This window comes from Oncorhynchus keta, chromosome 17, assembly GCF_023373465.1.
Source record: "Oncorhynchus keta strain PuntledgeMale-10-30-2019 chromosome 17, Oket_V2, whole genome shotgun sequence".
NCBI lineage: Eukaryota > Metazoa > Chordata > Actinopteri > Salmoniformes > Salmonidae > Oncorhynchus > Oncorhynchus keta.
The window spans coordinates 11,929,285-11,953,871 of NC_068437.1; the positions used below are offsets into that span (position 1 = coordinate 11,929,285).

General features: G+C 45.3%; 1 protein-coding gene across 4 annotated transcripts in view; it reads right to left on the reverse strand.

Annotated features, from left to right (window-relative positions):
* Positions 1-24,587, reverse strand: part of LOC118396450 (dual specificity protein phosphatase 8-like) — a 64,335-nt gene that overhangs the window by 22,523 nt on the left and 17,225 nt on the right. For all 4 annotated transcript variants that reach the window (XM_035790676.2, XM_035790678.2, XM_052465490.1 and 1 more), the window contains exon 3: positions 14,833-14,971. In XM_035790676.2, the coding sequence (XP_035646569.1) occupies positions 14,833-14,971 (139 nt within the window). The remainder of the gene's footprint in view (positions 1-14,832; positions 14,972-24,587) is intronic.

Consider the following 24,587-nt stretch of genomic DNA (forward strand, 5'->3'; position numbering starts at 1 on the left):
CATCAGTGACGTAATGCCAAACAGGAGAACAGAACACAGCTGCCATGCCTGGGGGGTGAGGTAGTCACTGGGGGAGGAGGGAGAGGGATATATGGGGGGAGGAGAGATGGTGAGGTACCATGAGGATAAGGGAGAGATAGAGGGGCGAGAGGGGGGTTGGTGAGGTAGTCCTCCATAGAGGGGGTCGGTATACTGGAGGGTAGTAAGGACAGTAATCTGTGTGTGTGTGTCTCTGTGTGTGCAATACTAAGACAGTAACCCTGGGGTGTTGGGACGCACTCTGGTGGTTAAGTTGTGTTCTAGGATGCGTCTGCTTGATTGATGCTAGACCCCCTCCCCATCTAATCTACCCCCCCATGAAATGGACCTTGGAAGCAGACTGCACAAATATACAGACGTAAACTCCATCAACCATGGGGCAAGGGAGGATGAATCACACACACACACACAGACACACAGGGGGTAGGGAAAGCCATCACACACTCTGTTGGGGGCCAGTCAGGACCATACTGCCTTTCATCAGCCAGATGAGCTCCTTTAAAATCCCAGTGTGAGGTGTTCACTGTGTATGTGTCGTATGTTTGCATTTTGTGTTTATCCCCATTAGAGTTTGTGGATGGGGGAAGGTGTGTGTGTGTGTGTGTGTGTGTGTGTGTGTGTGTGTGTGTGTGTGTGTGTGTGTGTTGTGATGGGGTGTGTGTGTGTGTGTGTGTGTGTGTGTGTGTGTGTGTGTGTGTGTGTGTGTGTGTGTGTGTGTGTGTGTGTGTGTGTGTGTGTGTGTGTGTGTGTGTGTGTGTGTGTGTGTGTGTGTGTCTGTCTGTATGCTTACCATATGATAATTGGGGATGGGTTAACGGCCAGATCACCCGTGATACAAGTCAGTATTTGACGTTCATCCATGTCTGAGGACATCGGGAGATGACGTGGAACCCGGCCACTAGGGGCAACAGTGAGCTCTGTTACCTTCAAGTAAGTTTCAGGGATGGCAGATGTGCATAAGCATCTGCCTCTGGTGCCAAAGGTTCCATGTTCAAATTCAGCCATAGAAAGTTGTTATTATAGATTTTTTTTTAATACTTTCCCAAACCTTAACCATTTGGAGTTAATGCCTAACCTTAACATTTCTGAGTTAATGCCTAAACATAACCAAAATCTCTCGTGCCAAAAATTTGACGTCTGAGAAACAAGGATGAACGTCTCATTCTGACGTGAGACTGTGAGAACTTGTTGTGGTTAAATGGTTTACGTCGCTGTGTGTGTGTGTGTGGTTCAGGTCTGATTTCCCTAGAGGAGACTGGCTATCAGGGTGTGCTCTAGCATAACGGATATGGTTTATTCATTATAATGCTCATAGGAAGCTGTAACACACTGGTCACTAAGGGAGAGAGGCAGAGGTTGATCTAATGTAAATATTAATTGGCATTTCTACGATGGCAAATATTGATTCAATCGATTATGGAAATATGGCTTAACGGTTGTGGTCCGCATGGAAATAAGACTCTTTCTTTATGCTTTTCTCTTTCCGTCTTTCTCTGACAGTGTTCTTTAAGTTTACGACCTCGCTGACTATGCCAGATGGAGGGATGTCTGCACACACACACACACACCAATGAGTGTGCTGACATGGTCGGGATAGACTTGGGCTGAAGCCAGGTCAGACTAGTGTTAATTAGCTCCTATCAACGCTGCAGGCAGCTGACAGACAAAGAGGTCCCAGAACAGAACTTACTGTGCTACAGGCCACACAGGCCCTTCTGCTCCTCTAGTTAGTTAGTTAGATAATCTATCATGGAAACCCTACCCAATAGGCTCTCTCTGGCTCTCGCTCTCTCTCGCTCTCTCTCTCTCTCGCTCTCTCTCTCTCTCTCTCTCTCTCTCTCTCTCTCTCTCTCTCTCTCTCTCTCTCTCTCTCTCTCTCTCTCTCTCTCTCTCTCTCTCTCTCTCTCTCTCTCTCTCTCTCTCTCTCTCTCTCCTCTCTCTCTCTCTCTCTCTCTCTCTCTCTCTCTCTCTCTCTCTCTCTCTCTCTCTCTCTCTCTCTCCTTATTTTCCTCTCATCTTCTCTGTTTTTCTACCTGATTCTCTTTTTCCTTACCCCCCACCCTCTCCCCTCCCCCCAGGAGGGCTGTGCTTTGGGTGGAGATGAAGACAGTGGCCATCCCTGTGCCCTGGGTTTAGGGTGTGCTTTCCTGTCATGGCAGCCCCTATAGAGACAGAACGGCATTTGGCTCTGGTTGTTCTAAGTCTCCGGTCACATCCACCCAGCAGTGAGTGACATTATTAGCAGAGTGCCCTGACAGAGAACAATGGAGCCAGAGGAGTCGGACCTCTATGGCCCTGACACACACACACACACACACACACACGGCATCTCCCTCTCCCACTGTGGGGGACCCTAATGTCACTTCGCCACATCTGAAACAGGAAGTGGTTGCACAACCCTTACGGAAAGAAATACATTTCAAATCTATTTTAAATTAGCCAAATCAATGTCCACTGAACAAATATATAAACGCTACCTGCAGTAACAGCTCATAAGGAAATCAGTCAATTGACATAAATTCATTAGGCCCTACTCTATGGATTTTGCATGACTAGGAAAACAGATATGCATCTGTTGCTCACAGATCCTTAAAAAAAAGATATGGATGTGGATCAGAAAACCAGTCAGTATCTGGTGTGACCACCATTTGCCTCATGCAGCGCAACACATCTCCTTCACATAGAGTTGGTTAGGCTGTTTCTTGTATTTGTATTTATTATGGTCCCCATTAGCTGCTGCCAAGGTAGTAGCTAATCTCCCTGGGGTCCAGCAAAATAAAGGCAGTTTGATTGTGGCCTGTGGAATGTTGTCCCACTCCTCTTGCTGTATATTGGCGGGAATTGGAACAAGCTGTCGTACACGTTGATCCAGAACATCCCAAACATGCTCAACGGGTGTCTGGTGAGAATGCAGGCCATGGAAAAACGGGGACATTTTCAGCTTCCACGAATTGTGTACAAAATTAAGTTGGAGGCGGCTTATGGTAGAGAAATGAACATTCAGATCTCTGGTAACAGCTCTGGTAGACATTCCTGCAGTCAGCATGTCAATTGCACTCTATGTCAAAACTGTGGCATTGTGTTGTGTTAAAAAACTGCATATTTTAGACTGGCCGTTTATTGTCCCAAGCACAAGGTGAACCTGTGTAATGATCATGCTGTTTAATCAGCTTCTTGATATGCCACACCTGTCAGATGGATGGATTACATTGGCAAAGGAGAAATGCTCATTAACAGGGATCTGAACACATTTGTGCACAACATCTTAGAGAAATAAGCTTTTGTGCTTATGGAATATGTCTGCGAAAATGTCTCTTCTCGGCAGAGTTGCAAAGAAAAAGCCATATCTCCGACTGGCCAATAAAAATAAAAGATTAAGATGGGCAAAAGAACAGACACTGGACAGAGGAACTCTGCCTAGAAGGCCAGCATCCCGAAGTCGCCTATTCACTGTTGATGTTGAGACTGGTGTTTTGCCGGTACTATTTAATGAAGCTGCCAGTTGAGGACTTGTTAAAAAAAAAAAAAAATTCACCTTTATTTAACCAGGTAGGCCAGTTGAGAACAAGTTCTCATTTACAACTGCGACCTGGCCAAGATAAATCAAAGCAGTGCAACACAAACAACAACACAGAGTTACACATGGAATAAACAAACATACAGTCAATGATACAATACAAAAAGTATATATACAGTGTGTGCAAATGAGGTAGGATAAGGGAGGTGAGGCAATAAATAGACCATAGTGGCGAAATAATTACAGTATAGCAATTCAACACTGGAGTGATAGATGTGCAGAAGATGAGTGTGCAAGTAGAGATAATGGGGTGCAAAGGAGCAAAATAAATAAAATAAATAACAGTATGGGGAAGAGGTAGTTGGATAGGCTATTTACAGATGGGCTATGTACAAGTGCAGTAATCTGTGAGCTGCTCTGATAGCTGGTGCTTAAATTTAGTGAGGGAGATATGAGTCTCCTGCTTCAGTGATTTTTGCAGTTCGTTCCAGTCATTGGCAGCAGAGAACTGGAAGGAAAGGCGGCCAAAGGAGGAATTGGCTTTGGGGGTGACCAGTGAAATATACCTGCTGGAGCGCGTGCTACGGGTAGTGCTGCTATTGTGACCAGTGAGCTGAGATACGGCGTGGCTTTACCTAGCAAATACTTATAGATGATCTGGAGCCAGTGGGTTTGGCGGCGAAAATGAACTGAAGGCCAGCAAACGAGAGCATGCAGGTCGCAGTGGTGGGTAGTGTATGTGGCTTTGGTGACAAAACGGATGGCACTGTGATAGACTGCATCCAATTTGCTGAGTAGTGTTGAAGGCTATTTTGTAAATGACATCGCCGAAGTCAAGGATAGGTAGGATAGTCAGTTTTACAAGGGTATGTTTGGCAGCATGAGTGAAGGAGGCTCTGTTGCGAAATAGGAAGCCGATATTAGATTTAATTTTGGATTGGAGATGCTTAATGTGAGTCTGGAAGGAGAGTTTACAGTCTAACCAGACACCTAGTTATTTGTAGTTGTCCACATATTCTGAGTCAGAACCGTCCAGATTAGTGATGCTGGACGGGCGGGCAGGTGTGGGCAGCGGTTAAAGAGTATGCATTTAGTTTTACTTGCATTTAAGAGCAGTTGGAGGCCACGGAAGGAGAGTTGTATGGCATTAAAGCTCGTCTAGAGGTTAGTTAACACCGTGTCCAAAGAAGGGTCAGAAGTATACAGAATGGTGTCGTCTGCGTAGAGGTGGATCAGAGAATCACCAGCAGCAAGAGGGACATCACTGATGTATACAGAGAAAAGAGTCGGACCGAGGGTTGAACCCTGTGGCAGCCCCATAGAGACTTGTGAGGCGTCTGTTTCTCAAACTAGACACTCTAATGGACTTATCCTCTTGCTCAGTTGTGCACCGGGGCCTCCCACTCCTCTTTCTATTCTGGTTAGAGCCAGTTTGTGCTGTTCTGTGAAGGGAGCAGTACACAGCGTTGTACGAAATCTTCAGTTTCTTGGCAATTTCTCGCATGGAATAGCCTTCATTTCTCAGAACAAGCATAGACTGATGAGTTTCAGAAGAAAGTTATTTGTTTCTGGCCATTCTGAGCCTGTAATCGAACCCACAACTGCTGATGCTCCAGATACTCAACTAGTCTAAAGAAGGTCAGTTTTATTACTTCTTTAATCAGGACAACACTTTTCAGCTGTGCTAACATAATTGCAAAGGGTTTTTCTAATTATTGGATGAGCTAACACAACGTGCCATTGGAACACAGGAGTGATGGTTGCTGATAATGGGCCTCTGTACGCCTATGTAGATATTCCATTAAATAAATTATCCGTTTCCAGCTACAATAGTCATTTACAACAGTAACAATGTCTACACTGTATTTCTGATCAATTTGATGTTGTTTTAATGGACAAAAAAAAATTGCTTTTCTTTCAAAAACAAGGACATTTCTAAGTGACCCCAAACTTTTGAACGGTTAGTGTGTATTTATATATATATACTGTACACACACACACACACACACACACACACACACACACACACACACACACACACACACACACACACACACACACACACACACACACACAAATGTACATCACAATATATGCTAAATGCATTGGAAGATGTATTTAATGTTTCAAAATACATTCTGAAATACATAATGTATTTTAACATGTATTTATCAATATATTTGGTTCATATATTTTCAAATGTCTAGTGAAATGCAGTATGTTACATTTGATTGTAATTGTAAGAAATATCTGATTCCATGACAATGTAAAACCTGGTCTCAGCATATGGCAAAAGGTGTCATGCCAATTAATTTGTTATGTTGTACTCTGCTTATAAAGATTAAGCTTGAACACTGCCAGTTCAGTAGTGTTAATGAGACTGCCATACAGTACCCGTCAGAAGTTTGGACACACCTACTCATTCAAGGGTTTTTCTATATTTATATGATTTTCTACATTGTAGAATAATAGTGAAGACATCAAACCTATGAAATAACACATATGGAATTATGTAGTAACCAAAAAAGTGTTAAAGAAATAAAAATATATATCATATTTGAGATTCTTGAAAGTAGCCACCCTTTGCCTTGGTGACAGCTTTGCACACTCTTGGCATTCTCTCAACCAGCTTCATGAGGAATGCTTTTCCAACCGTCTTGAAGGAGTTCCCACATATGCTAAGCACTCCTCTTCCTTCACTCCACGGTCCCTCCCTCCCAAACCATCCCAAACCATCTCAATTGGGTTGTGGTAAGGTGATTGTGGAGGCCAGGTCATCTGATGCAGCACTCCATCACTCTCCTTTTTGGTCAAATAGCCATTACACAGCCTGGAGGTGTGTTTTGGATCATTGGAGGTGTGTTTTGGATCAAGGCAACCCTGTTTTTTAAATGCATTCCAGGTGACTACCTCACGAAGCTGGTTGAGAGAATGCCAAGAGTGTGCAAAGCTGTCATCAAGGCAAAGGGTGGCTACTTTGACACTTTTTTGGTTACTACATGATTCCATATGTGTTATTTCATAGTTTTCTATGTCTTCACTATTAATCTACAATGTAGAAAATAGTTTTAAAAAACTTTTAAAATACTGGAATGCGTTGGTGTGTCTAAACTTTTGACTGGTACTGGTAGTACAAGTAATACTAAAGAGCTCCATTGTTATCAGTCACCATTTCATTACAATATGATTTTAGGTGAAGAGCCACTTACTGTTGTATTTTTTTTTTCTCTCTTGAGATTGGAAAACATGCTTATCATGAAATGTAACATTTATGAACATTTATGACAGAATGTTAATATTACGTGAAATAAAAAGTTATAAAAAAATAAAATAAAAAAAAGTTTCATGAAAGGATATCACCGTCAAAGTTTTGGGCTTGGTTGCCAAACAAATCATCTCCATTTATCAATACGTAAAGAGTGTGCGTGTTTTTTGTGTGTACTGTATATGTGAGTTTGGGTATGGTTATGTCTACTGTGTGTGTGTGTGTGTGTGTGTGTGTGTGTGTGTGTGTGTGTGTGTGTGTGTGTGTGAGAGACAGAGAGAAAGGAGGAGGGATATGAGGAATGATGACGAACTGCAGCATTCCTCACCAGGGTCCTTGGGCTTGACAGGAACTCCAAATTTAGCCTGCTGTTTCCGCGGTGATGGAAAATCTCCCGCCTTTATCAGGAAACCGAATTCCAGGAGGGTCAACGGGAGTGTGTGTATTTAACATGTATTTACAATACCAGTTCCTCTGTGTGTGTGTGTGTGTGTGTGTGTATGTGTGTGTGTATGTGTGGACTATATACTCACAGTACTCTATGAATGAACTAGTGAGTTACAATCCTTTCTACATGCCCCACATCTTTTTTGGCCAAGACACTCATCTCCGTATGGTGTAAATCCATATGCTCTCTCGTCTCTCGTACAGTATGCCGCTACTCTGACTCTGGCATGCACCAATTCTGGGAAGACAAGCCTGAAATCATCCCCACCATGGATGAAGTGTGTTCCAGATGGGACCAAAACGATCCGCTGGCTACTGCATAAACACCATGGCAACCACCCAAGTAAACAAGGAAGGGGTTTTGGTGGCATGCCAGAGATAAAGTGGATCAAAGTCAGGCATGAGGGCAAACAGGAATCCGCCATTGTTCTATGGAATGACGCAGTCGCGACTAAAGTGGTAGAGAATGAATGGAATCTAATGGACCCGGGCCAGGCCAAGGTAGAACAGGGCTGGATGTTCATCTAGCCTCATTCTGCTACTGTTATTTTCCACTGAAGATGCACGCCAACCCCGACGTGAACATCGCCTGGCCTAGACCACTGTCCATGTTTTAGAGTGTATAGCAGCAGTCTGTTCAACAGTGGCATGTCTAAATCACATTGTCACGTGGCTGTTGAAGCAAAGCGCGAAGAAACAGACTGTGAGCGGGAAGGCGGGTGAAGGGTTTATGTGTCCAAGTGTGTGACCGCTGTGTTTGTTCATGTGTATGCATCTAATGTAAAGCATGCGTGCCTACTGCCCGTTTCTCTGTGTCTACGTGTGTCTCCCTGTGCGTGGCCCCTTTAAGCCAGTGGGGGTGTGAGGAAGAGGGGGAAGAGGGAGAGCAGGAACACAGCTAGACCACGTCACGTTGGAAACATTTGGCAGCAGCAGACACACACACACGCGCTGGCCTGCATGTTTTCATGCTGCAGTTTTGAGGGGGAAAAGGGAAGATGACATCAAGCACATCATGTGAGGCCACGAAGACGGGGGATGATGAGAACACTGGCAGAAACACAACACTGTTACATAAAACGTACAGGGGACGGTTGGGGAAAACCAGGACCTCTGGGGTATGTGTGTGCACACAGGCGAGTATTTGTGCCCTTGCATTGTATGTCAACCACTGTGTCTGTCTTTGTGACTGTTTGTAGCCATAGAGTATGCAACTCATGTACGCAAGTCTGTCATTGTGTAAGGTATTCAAGAGAGGTGATGTCATTGGCATTCTTACAGGTCATCGGTTTGACCTTTCCGCTCCTCGGGCAGGGGCTGACTGGGGTGGGGTCAGGTGTGTGTGTGTGTGTGTGTGTGTGTGTGTGTGTGTGTCTACGGGCCAGGGGTGAGAGTACACAGGCCACTGGCGCCAGATGTGACGACCGCAGGAGTCTGAAGAGAAATATTGGAAGGAGGAGCGGATGAAGGTAAGAGAGGAAGGGAGGAAAGGGGAGGTGGAGGAGAGTGAGCGGGTAGGAGAGGTATAAGAGGAGGGGATCATTAGAGGAGAGGAAAAGGGGAGCTAAGAGAGGAGGAGAGGGAAAGACACAGAGAGACAGAGAAAGGGGGAGGGAAAAGAGGGAGCAGGGGAGAGGGAGAAGGTCATTGAGTATAATGTGCCAGACCTCCCTCGGGGAAGGTGAGCTCACCTCTTAATGGCACCACTGGCTCCTTCTCAATGAAATCATTGATCGGCCAAGAGTCCCCGGTACGTAATGGATACGGAGCAGATAGGAAGCGAGGGAGAGTGGAGGGGTGAATGGGGAGAAGGGGAAGGAGAGCTGGATGAGAGGGGTGAGGGAAAGAGAGAGAGAGAGAGAGAAAAAAAGGGCAGGACCATGACCCCTGGCAGCCAACCATCAGGTCACTGTGACCTCAATGACCTCAACTGTGACCAATCAAAATACAGCGGTGAACATAAACAATCCAATCCCATACGTCCATTTCAGGCCACACACACATCCAATCGCTGTTCAGCTTGGTACTCCATAATGTAGTGAGTGTGTTAGAGAACATTTAAAATGTCTACGCAATTCAATAGCAAATTATGCGCCAAATGGAAATATGCTCAATGTATTACAGGGGAGCTAAGAGTGGTCTGGGATTATTATTTGGCTATTGCTTCCGATTGGCTCAGTGGGTTAGAGCACTGCCTGTGGAACACCAGGGTCGTGGGTTCGAATCCCACATAAGCCATGTGCTGAATAGAAATGCTCAGATTTGGCCACATTATTCTGCTCCTCAGGCCGTCCATAGCCACAGAGATTACCACCCAGTACTGGGAACGAAAGAGAAACATAAAGCCTTCATTCTGAGAGAGCTCAGGCAGGTCATGCTACAGTCCGACATTAAGAATGACGTCTACACACAGACCGTCATTCATCAGGATGGAAGGAGGTGAATTACCTCACCTCCTCAATAGGTCTGTCTAACCAACACATACATGCACACACACAGACCTCCTTATGTAGTGCACTGGAATGTCTCTGAACGGCTGCATTGTGAGAGTCTGCCTCCCACGATTACCTCACTTCCTCAGCGTCTCTCTCACACACACACACACACACACACACACACACACACACACACACACACACACACACACACACACACACACACACACACACACACGCAGGGGCCGCCGCCCAGTTGTATAACAGCACAACTGGATTGACCTTTGTACTGTAGACTGTGCAGTTACACCCAAACCTGATCTCATCAAAGCCTAGAGGCCCCCACACTGCGGCTTCTGTGTGTGTAAGCGGTATCTTTCATTACCTAATATCTGGCTCAAAATGGCTGCCACTCTAGCCAATGAGAGGGCAGATACACGGCTGAACAACAGGGCATAGAGATATATAGAATACTTATTTTTGTATCTGTGCCGTTATAGCATCTGTGAAACCATTTTAAAGTAGTCAATTTTCTACTTCTTCATTGGCTGCTTGCTCCCAACTTTTCCAAAGTTGTAGAAATGCCATGTGCGTCCACTTGTATCAGTGCAATTTAAACCAACTCACGAAACCAATGCGAAAATGTATATTCGTTCAAATAAGCCTCACGAAGTAAATAAGCAAAAATATATATTGGGGACCAAATTCGACACTAGTTGACCTCCCTACAGTTCGTGGGCTTATATTCGTGGCCAGATTTTGGGCAGAGTAAAGCCTCTCGTTTCGCCACTTCCTCTCTGGTGATACACATTGGTGGATGTGGAGTAATGATCACACACAATGTAAAGCGCTTTGGATGGATCTGGCATGCAGCACAGATTTGATGATCACAATCTATTTTCCATTCCATCCTCGTCGCCAGTGTAGGGCATCTAGGCACCTGCTCTCTCTCACTTGCTTTACTGATCTCTCTCTCTCTGTGGCCCAATGGTATGTAGCTTTAGTAATCCTGGGGGGAAAAAAACACTGGCAGATGGCACTAGGAGAGATTAGGAACAGTCACTGCACATCTGTAGACCGCACACACACACACACACACACACACACACCCCTGCATCTCTCTCTACCTTTCTCTCTCTCCGTACCTATACGTCTACCTCTCTCTCTCTCCGTCCTCTCCCTTCCTTACCCACTCTCCACATCTGCAGAGCTTGCACACCTGACAGCTGGACCTCTGCCTCGTTCTCTCGCCATTCTCTCCTGTTCTCGCTCTCTCTTCACACACTCATCTCCAGAGGGTGCATTTCTCAACACTTACATCTCTACCTTTCTCTTTCCTCGATCGTTTAATCTCTCGTTGTGCATACAAACAACCCCCCCCCCCCCCTCTCTCTGTCTCATAACAACATCAGGATAAGAGCTATGCTCCAGTGCACTCTGTTCTCAGTATAGCCAACGTGAGAAACAAACAAGCTGGGGACCTTAACCCACTGGGGACTGGACTGGCTCTGGCTGGGCTGTGTATGTGTGTCTGGCACTGCCTGCGTTCTACTGATGCTAAGCTTTCCTCTCTCAAGCATGGTTCTCACACACTCAAGAGCACGCACGCACGCACGCACGCACGCACACACACACACACACACACACAAATACTGTGAAGAGTCATCTGGCCATACAAGTAATCTTCTTAGTGAGTAAAAAAACAACCCTATGGGGACTGGACCTCACATGACACTCGTGACATCATCCGCAACATAGGGAAGGAAGCACTTACAGCATAGATTAGATCCATTGATTGATTTGACTTCTACGTCTGCACTTAAAGCACCATTCGCGGTTTCCAGCCCTCCCAAACACCACCTCCTATGGGCTCCATAAAGTCCCAAGCTGTTATGAACTATTCTGTTATGACAAGCCTGAGTAGGGCCTCAGAATGTATTAAAAGAGCATTACCATTTGGTGTTTTGGCGGCATCAACACTATAGCACAGGCTACTTCTGGATGTGTGTGTGTGTGGGTTTTGCGTATCTCTGTGTGTGTGTGTGTGTTTAGCAGCACGCGTGTGTGTTCTAATCCTTCATTTAGCATGCCTGTGTGTACATAACCGTTTAGGCAGTAAATCCTCTCTCCCCCAGACAGCGAGACCAAGCTGCTGTAATTATTCCTGTATTCACTCTGTCTATCCCATTTAAGGCTTCTTTTCATCCCTCTATCATAGCCTCCCCTCCTCCGCTTCTCTCCCTCCCTCCCTCCATCCATCCATCCTCTCCTCTTGATGCTCGGAGCACTTGTGCATAGCTGTGCGTGCATGTGTGTGAGTCGAGAGGGCCACACCAAGCAGTCGGCTTAGATCATGATGTCATTGGCGCTGTTAATGACGGGCGTGGGGGGGCAGGGAATTGTATTGGAGGAGGGAAGTGAGGAAAAAATGGAAAGAAATGGGGTTGAGGAGGGGTGATTCCCCAGGTATTCTGAGCCAATTAAACTACAAGAACTGCTAAATGAATCCGGGGAATCGGAAAGGTGGACGGAGAAAATACATTAACTTTGTTAACTGAAGGTCTGAAGAAACAGAATGAAGTGGAAAACGGGCAGAAACACACGCGTGACCAGATGCTCGAGCCAATGCCATAAGACGTGTGACCAGATTGACTTTTGACCCGGGCACATCCTGCCGCCCTGCTGTGCTGCCATGACGACTGGCTGCCAACAGGCCGGCGCTGCCGACCTCAGAACAGCAGGGGAGCTCGCATCTCTCTCTCGCTTTGTCGGCACCTCTCACTCTCTCTTTCTCCCCCACATTGTCACTCTGTTTTGTGTGCGCCATCTCTCTCTCTCTCTCACACACACGCGGTACTCTAAACAGGAAGTGACATCATTACAGGTGGTGGACGGGCTCAGAAAACTAGTCGTGTTTATGACCCAGTGAAGCTCAGCTGGGGACAGAGACCACTGTTATCGCCCATGACCCCGATATACACACACACACACACACACACACACTTCTTATTTTTATTTCTTGTGTGTTTTTGTTTTACCTTAATGTTGTTTTTAGAGCTACATTGATTACCGCATTGCTGGGTTTAGAGCTACATTGATTACCGCATTGCTGGGTTTAGAGCTACATTGATTACCGCATTGCTGGGTTTAGAGCTACATTGATTACCGCATTGCTGGGTTTAGAGCTACATTGATTACCGCATTGCTGGGTTTAGAGCTACATTGATTACCGCATTGCTGGGTTTAGAGCTACATTGATTTCCGCATTGCTGGGTTTAGAGCTACATTGATTACCGCATTGCTGGGTTTAGAGCTACATTGATTACCGCATTGCTGGGTTTAGAGCTACATTGATTACCGCATTGCTGGGTTTAGAGCTACATTGATTACTGCATTGCTGGGTTTAGAGCTTGCAAGAAAGGCATTTCACTGTACTTGTACACGTGACATTAAAACACACACACACGTTATTCTGCTATGACTTAAAACCACTGACACCGACACTACACAGCAACAGTCATTCTCATTGGCTGAATCATATCCCACAGGATATTCTCTTCCTCTGTTGTCGTGGAAACAGCAGAGAAGGGGACAGAAATGGAAGTAATGTGAGAGAGAGAGAACCGCTGACAGGGGGATCTTTCTTCTTCAGGCTTACATGGTACATGTGTGTGTGCGTGTGTGTCTGTGACAAATTGGGGATCTTAAGTACATTAAGGTAGAGTGAACCTCTATGAATGACTCATGGAAAGTGTAATCTGACTATGCTATTGGAGATTTATAGGAGTAGGACACATCTTTACACACACACACACACACACACACACACACACACACACACACACACACACACACACACACACACACACACACACACACACACACACACACACACACACACACACACACACACACACACACACTCTCTCTCTCGCTCTCCCAAGCCTGAGTGAGGGAGATTATCCATTTGACACATTTGAGCCAGGGTCCTAAGCCTCCCTGTGTGTGTCTATGTGTGTTTGTGCGTCTGTGTATCCATGTGTGTGTGTGTGCACGCATAAGCCTCTGTGTGCTTACTGCCACTGTCTCTCCGCAGCGCTGCAGTCCCATACTGAGAAGTTATTAAGCCTCTGCAGAGCCAGCTAATACACATGTCAGGCCTCCAATCTAACTTTGAGGGTGCTTAGCAGCCAATATGACAAGCTGTTAAGCATGGTAAATAAGACTGGTTGATAAGAATGCCGCCCCCCCAAAAAAAGGTAAAAAGACTGGCTGATTTGATAGACAGGTATTAGTTTAACTTAAGCTTAATCCCCAATTTTAAAGGGCTAGGAGAGAGAAGTGTTTGGTGTGTGGACGTGGGGTTGGGGGGGGTTCTTTGGTGAGGCCTGTACCACAAAACTCATCGGTGTCCACAATTACTCGGTATTGCTTATTTTCTTCATTCTTCCTTTCCTAACTCCTTCCTCCCTCACTTCCTCCTTAAGAGTGAAAAAGTATGTTTGTGGATCATGATGGATGACACTATTACAGATGATGTTCACTAGTGACACCTGCTGCCCAAATAGACACATGGCACTCTGCTCCACTCAAAGCAGCTGCAGAGATCTAGGCCTTCTCTCAATTGGATTTGCTCAACTCCTGTCCTCTCTTCTCCGTCCTCTCTCGACTCCTTTTGAAAAAGGTCAAAGGTAATCGAGGAGAGACGGCGAGGTGAGGGAACGTGAACGGAAATGCGATTTTTAAAATCAGACAGTCCTCCACTGTGCGTCATCAGGCAAATTACTTTTACAGGGGTAGAATTGCTAAATAACTTTGTAAAGTGTTACAAACTAATTTGGTAGATGACAGGATAAGTAGCACACAGTTCTTAAATGTTTGCATGCTTTTCTCTTTTGAGAAAGCAATAGCTGATCCCAACAGTGAAATACCTACTTGTTCAATGCAGACCACATCTTAACATACACACAACATACACACTAACTTCAGGATGGTGGTTTCTATTATCACACACACACACACACACACACACACACACACACACACACACACACACACACACACACACACACACACACACACACACACACACACACACACACACACACACACACACAGTAAGTGCCTACCGGTGAGCAGGGAGACTCGGTGGAAGGTGCCCTCCAGCTTGCCCAGTAGGATGTGGACAAAGCTATCTTTGGATAGTTGCCCCGCCTCTTTGGAACTCTGGTCGTACATCACCACTTCCTGTTTCCTGCCCATCTCAACCTGCAGAAACACGAATGAGGAAGAAGACGTCAGAGATCAATGGCGGTATGGCAGTATCAATGGATGCAGGTGTGAAGGTCTCGTAACGAATGAGTAAAACAAGGCTATGTTGCACAGATAAAAAAAGACCACAGAAATGCTGTTTGCATTAAAGCATACATTTATGTTAATTTCTTTGTACAGGTTGATACATTTCTCATTAGGGCTAACCAAGTCTGACATTTAAAAGTGGAAATTGCAAAACTTTGGAAACCTTTTAAACCTTGAATACACCACAAAATGTGTATTTCCTACTATGCAGGAACATTTTCAGCACCAAAAGAGTGATCAAATTAAGATCCTACATCTGTACTTTCAAAGACAGAGGCTTACTGCTTTTGTTCATCTGGAGGGAAAAATGCCCCTAACAAACGTACCTATACATTTACAGAGCATTCGGAAAGTATTCAGACCCCTTGACTTTTTCCACATTTTGTTACGTTACAGTCTTATTCTAAAATGGATTAAAATGGTTTTCCCCCCTCATCAATCTCCACACAATACCCCATAATGACAAAGCAAAAACAGTTTTTTTTAATCAATTTTGGCAAATATATATATAAAAAAACTGAAGTACGACATTTACATAAGTATTCAGACCCTTTACTGAGTACTTTGTTGAAGCACCTTTGGCAGCAATTACAGCACAGAGTCTTCTTGGTTATGATGCTACAAGCATACCTGTATTTGGGGAGTTTCTCCATTCTTCTTTGCAGATAATTTCAAACTCTATCAGGTTGGATGGGGAGTGTCGCTGCAAAGCTATTTTTAGGTCTCTCCAGAGATGTCAGATCGCTCCAGTCCAGCCCAGGGGTGCCACTCAAGGACATTCAGAGACTTTTCCCGAAGCCACTCCTGCGTGGTCTTGGCTGTGTGCTTAGGGTCGTGGTCCTGTTGGAAGGTGAACCTTCGCCTCAGTCTGAGGTCCTGAGCGCTCTGGAGCAGGTTTTCATCAAGGATCTGTACTTTACCCTGTTCATCTTTCCCTCGATCCTGACTAGTCTCCCAGTCCCTGCCGGTGAAAAACATCCCCACAGCATGATGCTGCCACCACCATGCTTCACCGTAGGGATGGTGCCAGGTTTCCCCGAGACGTGAAACTTGGTTATCAGGCCAAAGAGTTCAATCTTGGTTTCATCAGACCAGATAATCTTGTTTCTCATGGTCTGAGTCCTTTAGGTGCCTTTTGGCAAACTCCAAGTGGGCTGTAATGTGTCTTTTACTGAGGAGTGGCTACAGTCTGGCCACTCTACCATAAAGGCCTGATTGGTGGAGTGCTGCTGAGATGGTTGTCCTTCTGGAAGGTTCTCTCATCTCCGCAGAGGAACTCTGGAGCTCTGTAAGAGTGGCCATCGGGTCTTGGTCACCTCCCTGACCAAGGCCCTTCTCCCCTGATGGCTCAGTTTGGCCTGGCGGCCAGCTCTCGGAAGAGTCTTGGTGGTTTCAAACTTCTTCCATTTAGAATGATGGAGGCCACTGTGTTCTTGGGGACCTTCAATGCTGCAGAATTGTTTTGGTACCCTTCCCCAGATCTGTGCCTCGACACAACCCTGTCTCGGAGCTCTACGGACAATTCCTTCGACCTCATGGCTTGGTTTTTGCTCTGACATGCACTGTCAACTGTGGGACCTTATATAGACAGGTGTGTGTCTTTCCAAATCATGTCCAATCAGGTGACTTTACCACAGGTCGACTCCAATCAAGTTGTAGAAACATCTGAAGGATGATCGATGGAAGCAGGATGCATCTGGGCTCAATTTCGAGTCTCATAGCAAAGGGTCTGAATATTTATACTTCTGTTTTTTTTATTTGATTAATTTCCAAACATTTAGAACAAACTTTTTTGGCTTTGTCATTATGGGCTATTGCATGTAAATTGATGAGGAAAAAAATTGGGCGGGTGGTAGAGTTACTGGAACAAAATGTGCAAACACAGCAAAATATTACACAACGTGGACACGGAGTTGTAAAAAAAATTGTGAGGTGTTTTCGCATTGATAACCATGAATTGACGCTGTAACAGTAAATAATGGCAATAGAATTATACAAGTCCTATCTGTCAAAAACAAAACTCAGAATCCAAATGCACGGGTGAAAGTGGACAGCAGCCCTCTTCAGTGCGTCAGCACGCTGTATATGCTTTGTCACAATGTGTTTGTCAGAGAGGAGGAGAGGCGAGCATGCGCCTGTGTTTTTGTCTACGCGCTTGTGTGTACGTGTGGGTGTGTGTGCGAGACACGCCAGCCAGGCTCCTTCTCCATGTTGTCAGGCAAGTTTAGGTCACATGACCAGCAGCCAGCGCCTAGCCTACTGCGGCTCGGAAACACCGCATCACTAAACAACCGCTTGACAGCACCAGGAGAGAGAGGGGAGGCAGACAGGAGAGAGAGAGAGAGAGAGAGAGAGAGAGAGAGAGAGAGGAGGAGAGAAGAGAGGAGAGCAAGAAGAAACGGAAGGTGAAGATGGCTGAGAAAAGAGATGGAAAAAAAGAGTGAGCCAAGGAGAAGGAGATGGAAGCGAGAGAGAGAAGGGAGGAGAAAAAGAGACTAGAATAACCCTTTTCTTCTTGTTGTTTTCATGCACTCCCTCCATCCTTCAGATAGCATAAAGGCGGCACTATACTGTAGATGCTGGGCAAAACTGCACAGGAACACTGTTCACTGAGCCTCACAGTGTTATGGGGCATGGTACCCACCCATGCTGATACTGTGGACGGTACACAGTTCTAGCAATGTGGTGGACGAGTGTGTGTATTTGAGAGTGTATTACTCTGCAATATTGTGTGTTTGTGTGCGTGCCTCAGTGTGTGACAGTGTGTGTTTGTGCTTACCGTTACACATTAGCCTTCTCAGAATGTATGGGCCAACAACCACACACGTGACTGAGGCAGGCCAAGGTCAGACAGACACACAGATGGCTGGTATGGGTACAGCCAGACTGAGCCATATATACTGTGTGTATATATATATATACAGTACCAGTCAAAGGTTGGGACACACCTACTCAGTCAAGTGTTTTTCTTTATTTGTACTATGTTCTACATTGTAGAATAATAGTGAAGACATCAAAACTATGAAATAACACATATGGAATCATGTAGTAACCAAAAAAGTGTTAAACAAATCTAAATATATTTTATATTTGAGATTCTTCAAAGTAGCCATCCTTTGCTGTGACGACAGCTTTGCACACTCTTGGCATTCTCTCAACCAGCTTCAGAAGTAGTCACATGGAATTCATTTAAATTAACAGGTGCGCCTTGTTAAAAGTTCATTTGTGCAATTTCTATCCTTCTTAATGTGTTTGAGGCAATCAGTTGTGTTGTGACAAGGTAGGGGAGGTATACAGAAGATAGCGCTATTTGGTAAAAGACCAAGTTCATATTATGGCAAGAACAGCTCAAATAAGAAGAGAAACGACAGTCCATCATTACTTTAAGACATGAAGGTCAGTCAATACGGAACATTTCAAGAACTATGTCTGCTGTTTGAAGGAAGTTGCTAACTAGAACTAGCGAAATTGCTAACTAGCATTAGCACAATGACTGGAAGTCTATGGGTATCTGCTAGCTAACGCTAGTTAGCATTGGCTCGCGAAACTACCTCTAACTTCCTTCATACTGGACACAGAGACATAAGAATGGTATCCAAGAGTTCACCTGACTCTGGGGAAGTAGATATGGGGTATTGCTGCCAAAAATCCCAAAGTATCCCTTTTTTTAAAAGACCCCTGTGACATGTTTATAACACATCTACAAAACATGCATAACACCTCTTTTACACTGTTGTCACCAGTCTTTTTCCTCGTGCGTGTTCAGTGAGCCAAGAGAGCGGCGATAGCATCTCAACCTGAGCGTCTACTCTGTGTTTCAACACAACAGGGCCTCCACCCTAAACCCTACTGAGACACTCCCATCTCCCCCTCCTCTCACCCCTGATATCCCCCCTGCACAAGGTGTTCCATCCTTATGGGATCAGAGCTACAGCTAGAGGGTGAAATCACCACCTGAGGATTACAGAACATAAGTGTAAATGGGTCACTGTCACTGTTAAGGTGATGTCCCCAGTTTCCTTTCCCAAATGATCACATTCACCTGCACAGGTATCCCAAGATGCATCGTTGCTGTACGGGGGTTCAGATAATTGTACAATATTCCTAATTCATGAATATATAAATCTTCACTTTCCCCCTTAGACCACCTTCCTTCTTCTGAGAATGCCTCACATTCCAATTCAATGATTCAATTTGAATTGAAGTAGTAAGCAGAATACAGAATTGTAATTTGAATGAAAGGAAATATCATTTAATTCACTGAAATCCAAATGCCTATTCTATTCCATATTAGGTGTGGTCTATATAAATATTCATATTGTACATAAAACATGTCGTTATATACATGAATATAAAATGTTGTTGAAATGAATTATTAAGGAAAACAAAACCTGTATGCAAATATACTAAGTTATTATATTTAATTAATCACTAACATTTTGTTCAATATTGGGAAAATACAACATTTCCCAGAATGCATTAGTTGATCCGTCAAGTTGACCCTGAGGTCCTCTAAAGTGCGAACTGTCATATTCAATGAAACTGATGTTATATGACTGAGTGGAATTTCTTTGAATTGCACTGAAATTCTACTTCCCGTCACTCAAATTCCAATTCTACATCCTGTGGGGTGTGGCCAATTCAATTAGAATTTCAAGCCATGAGTTGAATGGGAGTCAATTCCAAAATTCTGATTTGAGCCCAACCCTGGTACAGAGACAGTACTACAGTATCTGCACGATTACTGCATTGTTAGAGGTTAATAACCTCTGGAGTCGACCTACTGCAGCATACGAACCAGCTCAGTCCCTCACCTTCGCCAGCCTGCAGGCTGCAGCACTACACTACTATACTGCTGTTCTACCACTAACACTGCAGGTGTTACATACGAATAACAGAGAAGGAGAGACAGTTAAAAGGTTGGAGAAGAGAAAGAGAGGTGGAGAGAGAGTTTCACGGCAGTTGAAAGAAGAGGACCAAGGTGCAGCGTGGTGAGCGTACATTTTCTTTTTATGAGAAAAGACGCCCGAACAAAACAATGAACACTACAAAGCAAACCGTGACGCTAAAGGATATGTGCCATAAACAAAGTCAACTTCCCACAAAGACAGGTGGGACAAAGGGCCACCTAAGTATGGTTCTCAATCAGAGACAACGATTGACAGCTGTCCCTGATTGAGAACCCTACCCAGCCAGACATAGAAATACAAATAATAGAACCTAGAATACCCACCCCAAATCACACCCCGACCAAACCAAATAGAGACATAAAAAGGATCTCTAAGGTCGGGGCGTGACAGAGAGCGAGAGAGAGAAACAGCGCGAGAGAGAGAGGGGCAAAAAAAACGATAGAGCGTGGAAGTCAAAATGCCAACAGTGAGCTGGCATCACAGCAGGATGTAAATAGAGAAAAGTGGCTAATCATGTCGTCTGCATTCCCACCTCCGCAGAGATAAGGAGGGAGGGGGAACGAGAGAAGCAGAGAAATAGAGAGGACTGTGTCCTCACATTGCCTGGGAAATGAGCAATATAAAAAATGTACGACAGAAGATAAAAAACCTTTTCCCTCTGTGACTCTAAGACCTCACCCTCTCAGCTGAAGTACTATCTGTGTACAACAGCGAGACGTCTGGCTTCAAATATAACTGTATGAGCAACAAACATGACACAGGCAAGTAGGGGGAAATGGCATGCAGTGAGAGCTTAAAATGTTCTGGGTAGAAACGCAATGGTTTCAGCTGCTACTGCAGAGAAGACGGGAGTGCTATAGAGCAGAAACAGGTGTATTGTTGCAGAGAAGACGGGAGTGCTATAGAGCAGAAACAGGTGTATTGTTGCAGAGAAGACGGGAGTGCTATAGAGCAGAAACAGGTGTATTGTTGCAGAGAAGACGGGAGTGCTATAGAGCAGAAACAGGTGTATTGTTGCAGAGAAGACGGGAGTGCTATAGAGCAGAAACAGGTGTATTGTTGCAGAGAAGACGGGAGTGCTATAGAGCAGAAACAGGTGTATTGTTGCAGAGAAGACGGGAGTGCTATAGAGCAGAAACAGGTGTATTGTTGCAGAGAAGACGGGAGTGCTATAGAGCAGAAACAGGTGTATTGTTGCAGAGAAGACGGGAGTGCTATAGAGCAGAAACAGGTGTATTGTTGCAGAGAAGACGGGAGTGCTATAGAGCAGAAACAGGTGTATTGTTGCAGAGAAGACGGGAGTGCTATAGAGCAGAAACAGGTGTATTGTTGCAGAGAAGACGGGAGTGCTATAGAGCAGAAACAGGTGTATTGTTGCAGAGAAGACGGGAGTGCTATAGAGCAGAAACAGGTGTATTGTTGCAGAGAAGATGGACAGGAGAAACGTGAGATTAGGTGCTGCAGAGAGGACCTTGGAATGCCAAACACAGATACACACACAGATACACACACACACACACACACACACACACACACACACACACACACACACACACACACACACACACACACACACAGGGTCATTGGTCACAAGGGTAATGCAGAGCTGAGTGTGTGTGTGTGTGTGTGTGTGTGTGTGTGTGTGTGTGTGTGTGTGTGTGTGTGTGTGTGTGTGTGTGTGTGTGTGTGTGTGTGTGTGTGTGTGTGTGTGTGTATCTGTGTTTGGCATTCCAAGGTCCTCTCTGCAGCACCTAATCTCACGTTTCTCCTGTCCCCACAGTGCTACTATCAGACATGAAAACCTCAGAGGTCAGGAATTCATGGAACAAGTTCAGTGATCTGTTGCCTCCCAGTCCCCACAGGCAGTTATTATCTGTCCATGTGATTCCCAGTAGATTGTTGCAGGTGGGTGACGGTTCTAACCATCAAAGCGCTGTAGCAGAGTCCACTAGCAGGGTGTGATACATACAGCCCGTCAGTAAAGATAACACTCAATGGTGATATGATGTCATTGATTGGCACTGGCAGCTGGCACTGCTGTGTATGTGTGTGTGTGTGTGTGTGTGTGTGTGTGTGTGTGTGTGTGTGTGTGTTTGCTCAGACGTGTTTGGGCAAAGGTCCCCTCTATCATTTGCTGCGAGAGGGTGTGACAGATCGAGTGACCCAAATCACTCCAATGACCGATGATGACCGTACACCACGAATGGGCACCATAAAGGGACTTTCCCACTGCCCCTCACCCACAATCTCTCTCTCTCACACACACACACACACACACACACACACACACACACACACACACACACACACACACACACACACACACACACACACACACACACACCTGTCCAATAAAAGGGGCACGTGCATCTTGTAGTTCAAGAGGTAATGTGTCACATGGGCCAACCATGTCACACCAGCATGGCCATGTTTCACATCACAGGACAACACATCTCTCCCACACTCCTTCTCTGTCATTCTCTACCTTCTTCTCCATACCCCCCCTTTCCCTTCGTTGCCGTTCACTGTGTGCGTCTCGCTCAGGCCACTTTTAAACCGAACCGCATATACACCGGTTGGCCTCGTTCAAGAAAATGGTTCGCCCCTACAGACAATGAAAAATGTGACCGTGGCGTGCTATATGAAGCGGGCAGACAGGCATCAAGGCAGTCAGTTACTGTTTGATTGAACGCTGGGCAAAACAAGTGACCCGAGCGACTTTTCACACACCGACAGTATGTAAGGTTGACCAAGAATGGCGCAACAAACTAAAAAACATCCAATCAGCAGCAGTCCCGTGGGTGAAAACTTGAAGGAGAATGGAAAGAATCGTGCAAGCTGACAGGCAAGCTGACAGGCAAGCTGACAGGCAAGCTGACAGGCAAGCTGACAGGCAAGCTGACAGGCAAGCTGACAGGCAAGCTAACAGGCAAGCTAACAGGCAAGCTAACAGGGCCACAAACAGCGCAGTACAACAGTGGTGTGCAGAACGGCATCTCGGGAACGAGCAACTCGTCAGTCCTTGTCATGGATGGGCTATCGCAGCAGACGACCACAGCGGGTTCCACTCCTGTCAACTAGAAACAAGAAGAAGCAACTCCAGTGGGCACGCGATCACCATCACTGGACAATTGAGGAGTGGAAAAACATTGCCGCTCCGACAAATCCCGGTTCCTGTTGCGTAATGCCGATGGCAGAGTCAGGATTTGGCGTAAGCAGCATGAGTCCATGGCCCCATCCTGCCTGGTGTCAACGGTACAGGCTGGTAGCGGTGGTGTAATGGTGTGGGGAATGTTTTCCTGGATACAAATTGAGCAACGTCTTCATGCCCCAAAGAACGCAGGCTGTTCTGGAGGCAAATGGGGTTCTGACCCGGTAGTAGATGGGTGTACCTAATAAACTGGCCATCTGAGTGCATTTTCATCCAAGCTCTTCTGGCTCTGGAGTGACCCTTTAGTCTCTCCCTGTTGTTGTGTGTCTTAACCAGGCTTTACCAGCATCAACACATCCTGTTTCTCGTCAGTCAGGTCAAGTCAGGTTCACCGTGTGACAAACCACACACCGTATGACACGTGACTCACCACTTGATGACATCACTTGTGGGAATGAAAACACAGCGTCGGTCACGGCTGGGCTAAAATGTAAGGTTGACTGAATCGTCTGCCCTAAAGGAAATCCCCCAAAACCCTGCTGTGCCCTCCTTACGGTCAACATGGCTGTGACACACACTGGGTTACCCTGAGTGGTGCAATAGGCATGTTACTGTAAACCTAATTAGAACGAACTGGAAAGGGACCTAAAAACTGTCTACACTGCTGTACCTGGATGGACATCAGTAAGACACTATCCTCGGGTACGCTTACTCCGTCACCACCACTACCTGGAAATAACATATCAACGGGTCAGAATATGACACCTGTGCAACCTATTGTATACTGGAGTCTCGGGTTGAAATACGTAGAATGTATGCACACATGGACTGTAAGTCGCTTTGGATAAAAGCGTCAGCTAAATGGCATATATTATTATTATTATTATTATAAATGAGAATTACACCGTGAACTGACAATCCACTTTCAGTCACTACTACCTAGAGTGAATGCAAATAACACACATCTATGGTTCGGGATATGGTACTTATCATACGCATCATGTAAATATATCTTTTTTTTTTTAAATGTCTCATCCATATTCAAAACAAATTATGGAAGATATTTGTCATGTCTAGTAAGGGCACGACAACGCATCTCTGCACTACATTAAGTCATTACCCAGGATCCTTAGCTGGGAGGTGGCATATGGTGGACCTTAAGTAGAAGTTACTGAGATCCTTATTTGGTAAACGGCTTTATGGGACACGTGCTGCCGGAACCCAGTCTTCGGCCAAATGGACCAATTACCATCAAAGACCAAACGGTGACAACTGAACCTCAGTAAAGGGTCGTCAGTAGAGACTGAAACAACTGCTGATGAACTGGAGAGAGAGGGGCAAAAAACAAGCATGTGCGACTTTAGTTTTATTGTCTGAGCTACACTGTGTCTGTCAGTCTACATAGTACAATATAGTACTACAGTAGAGAACAGGAGAGTATAGTGGCTTCCCTAAAGGGCGGCTC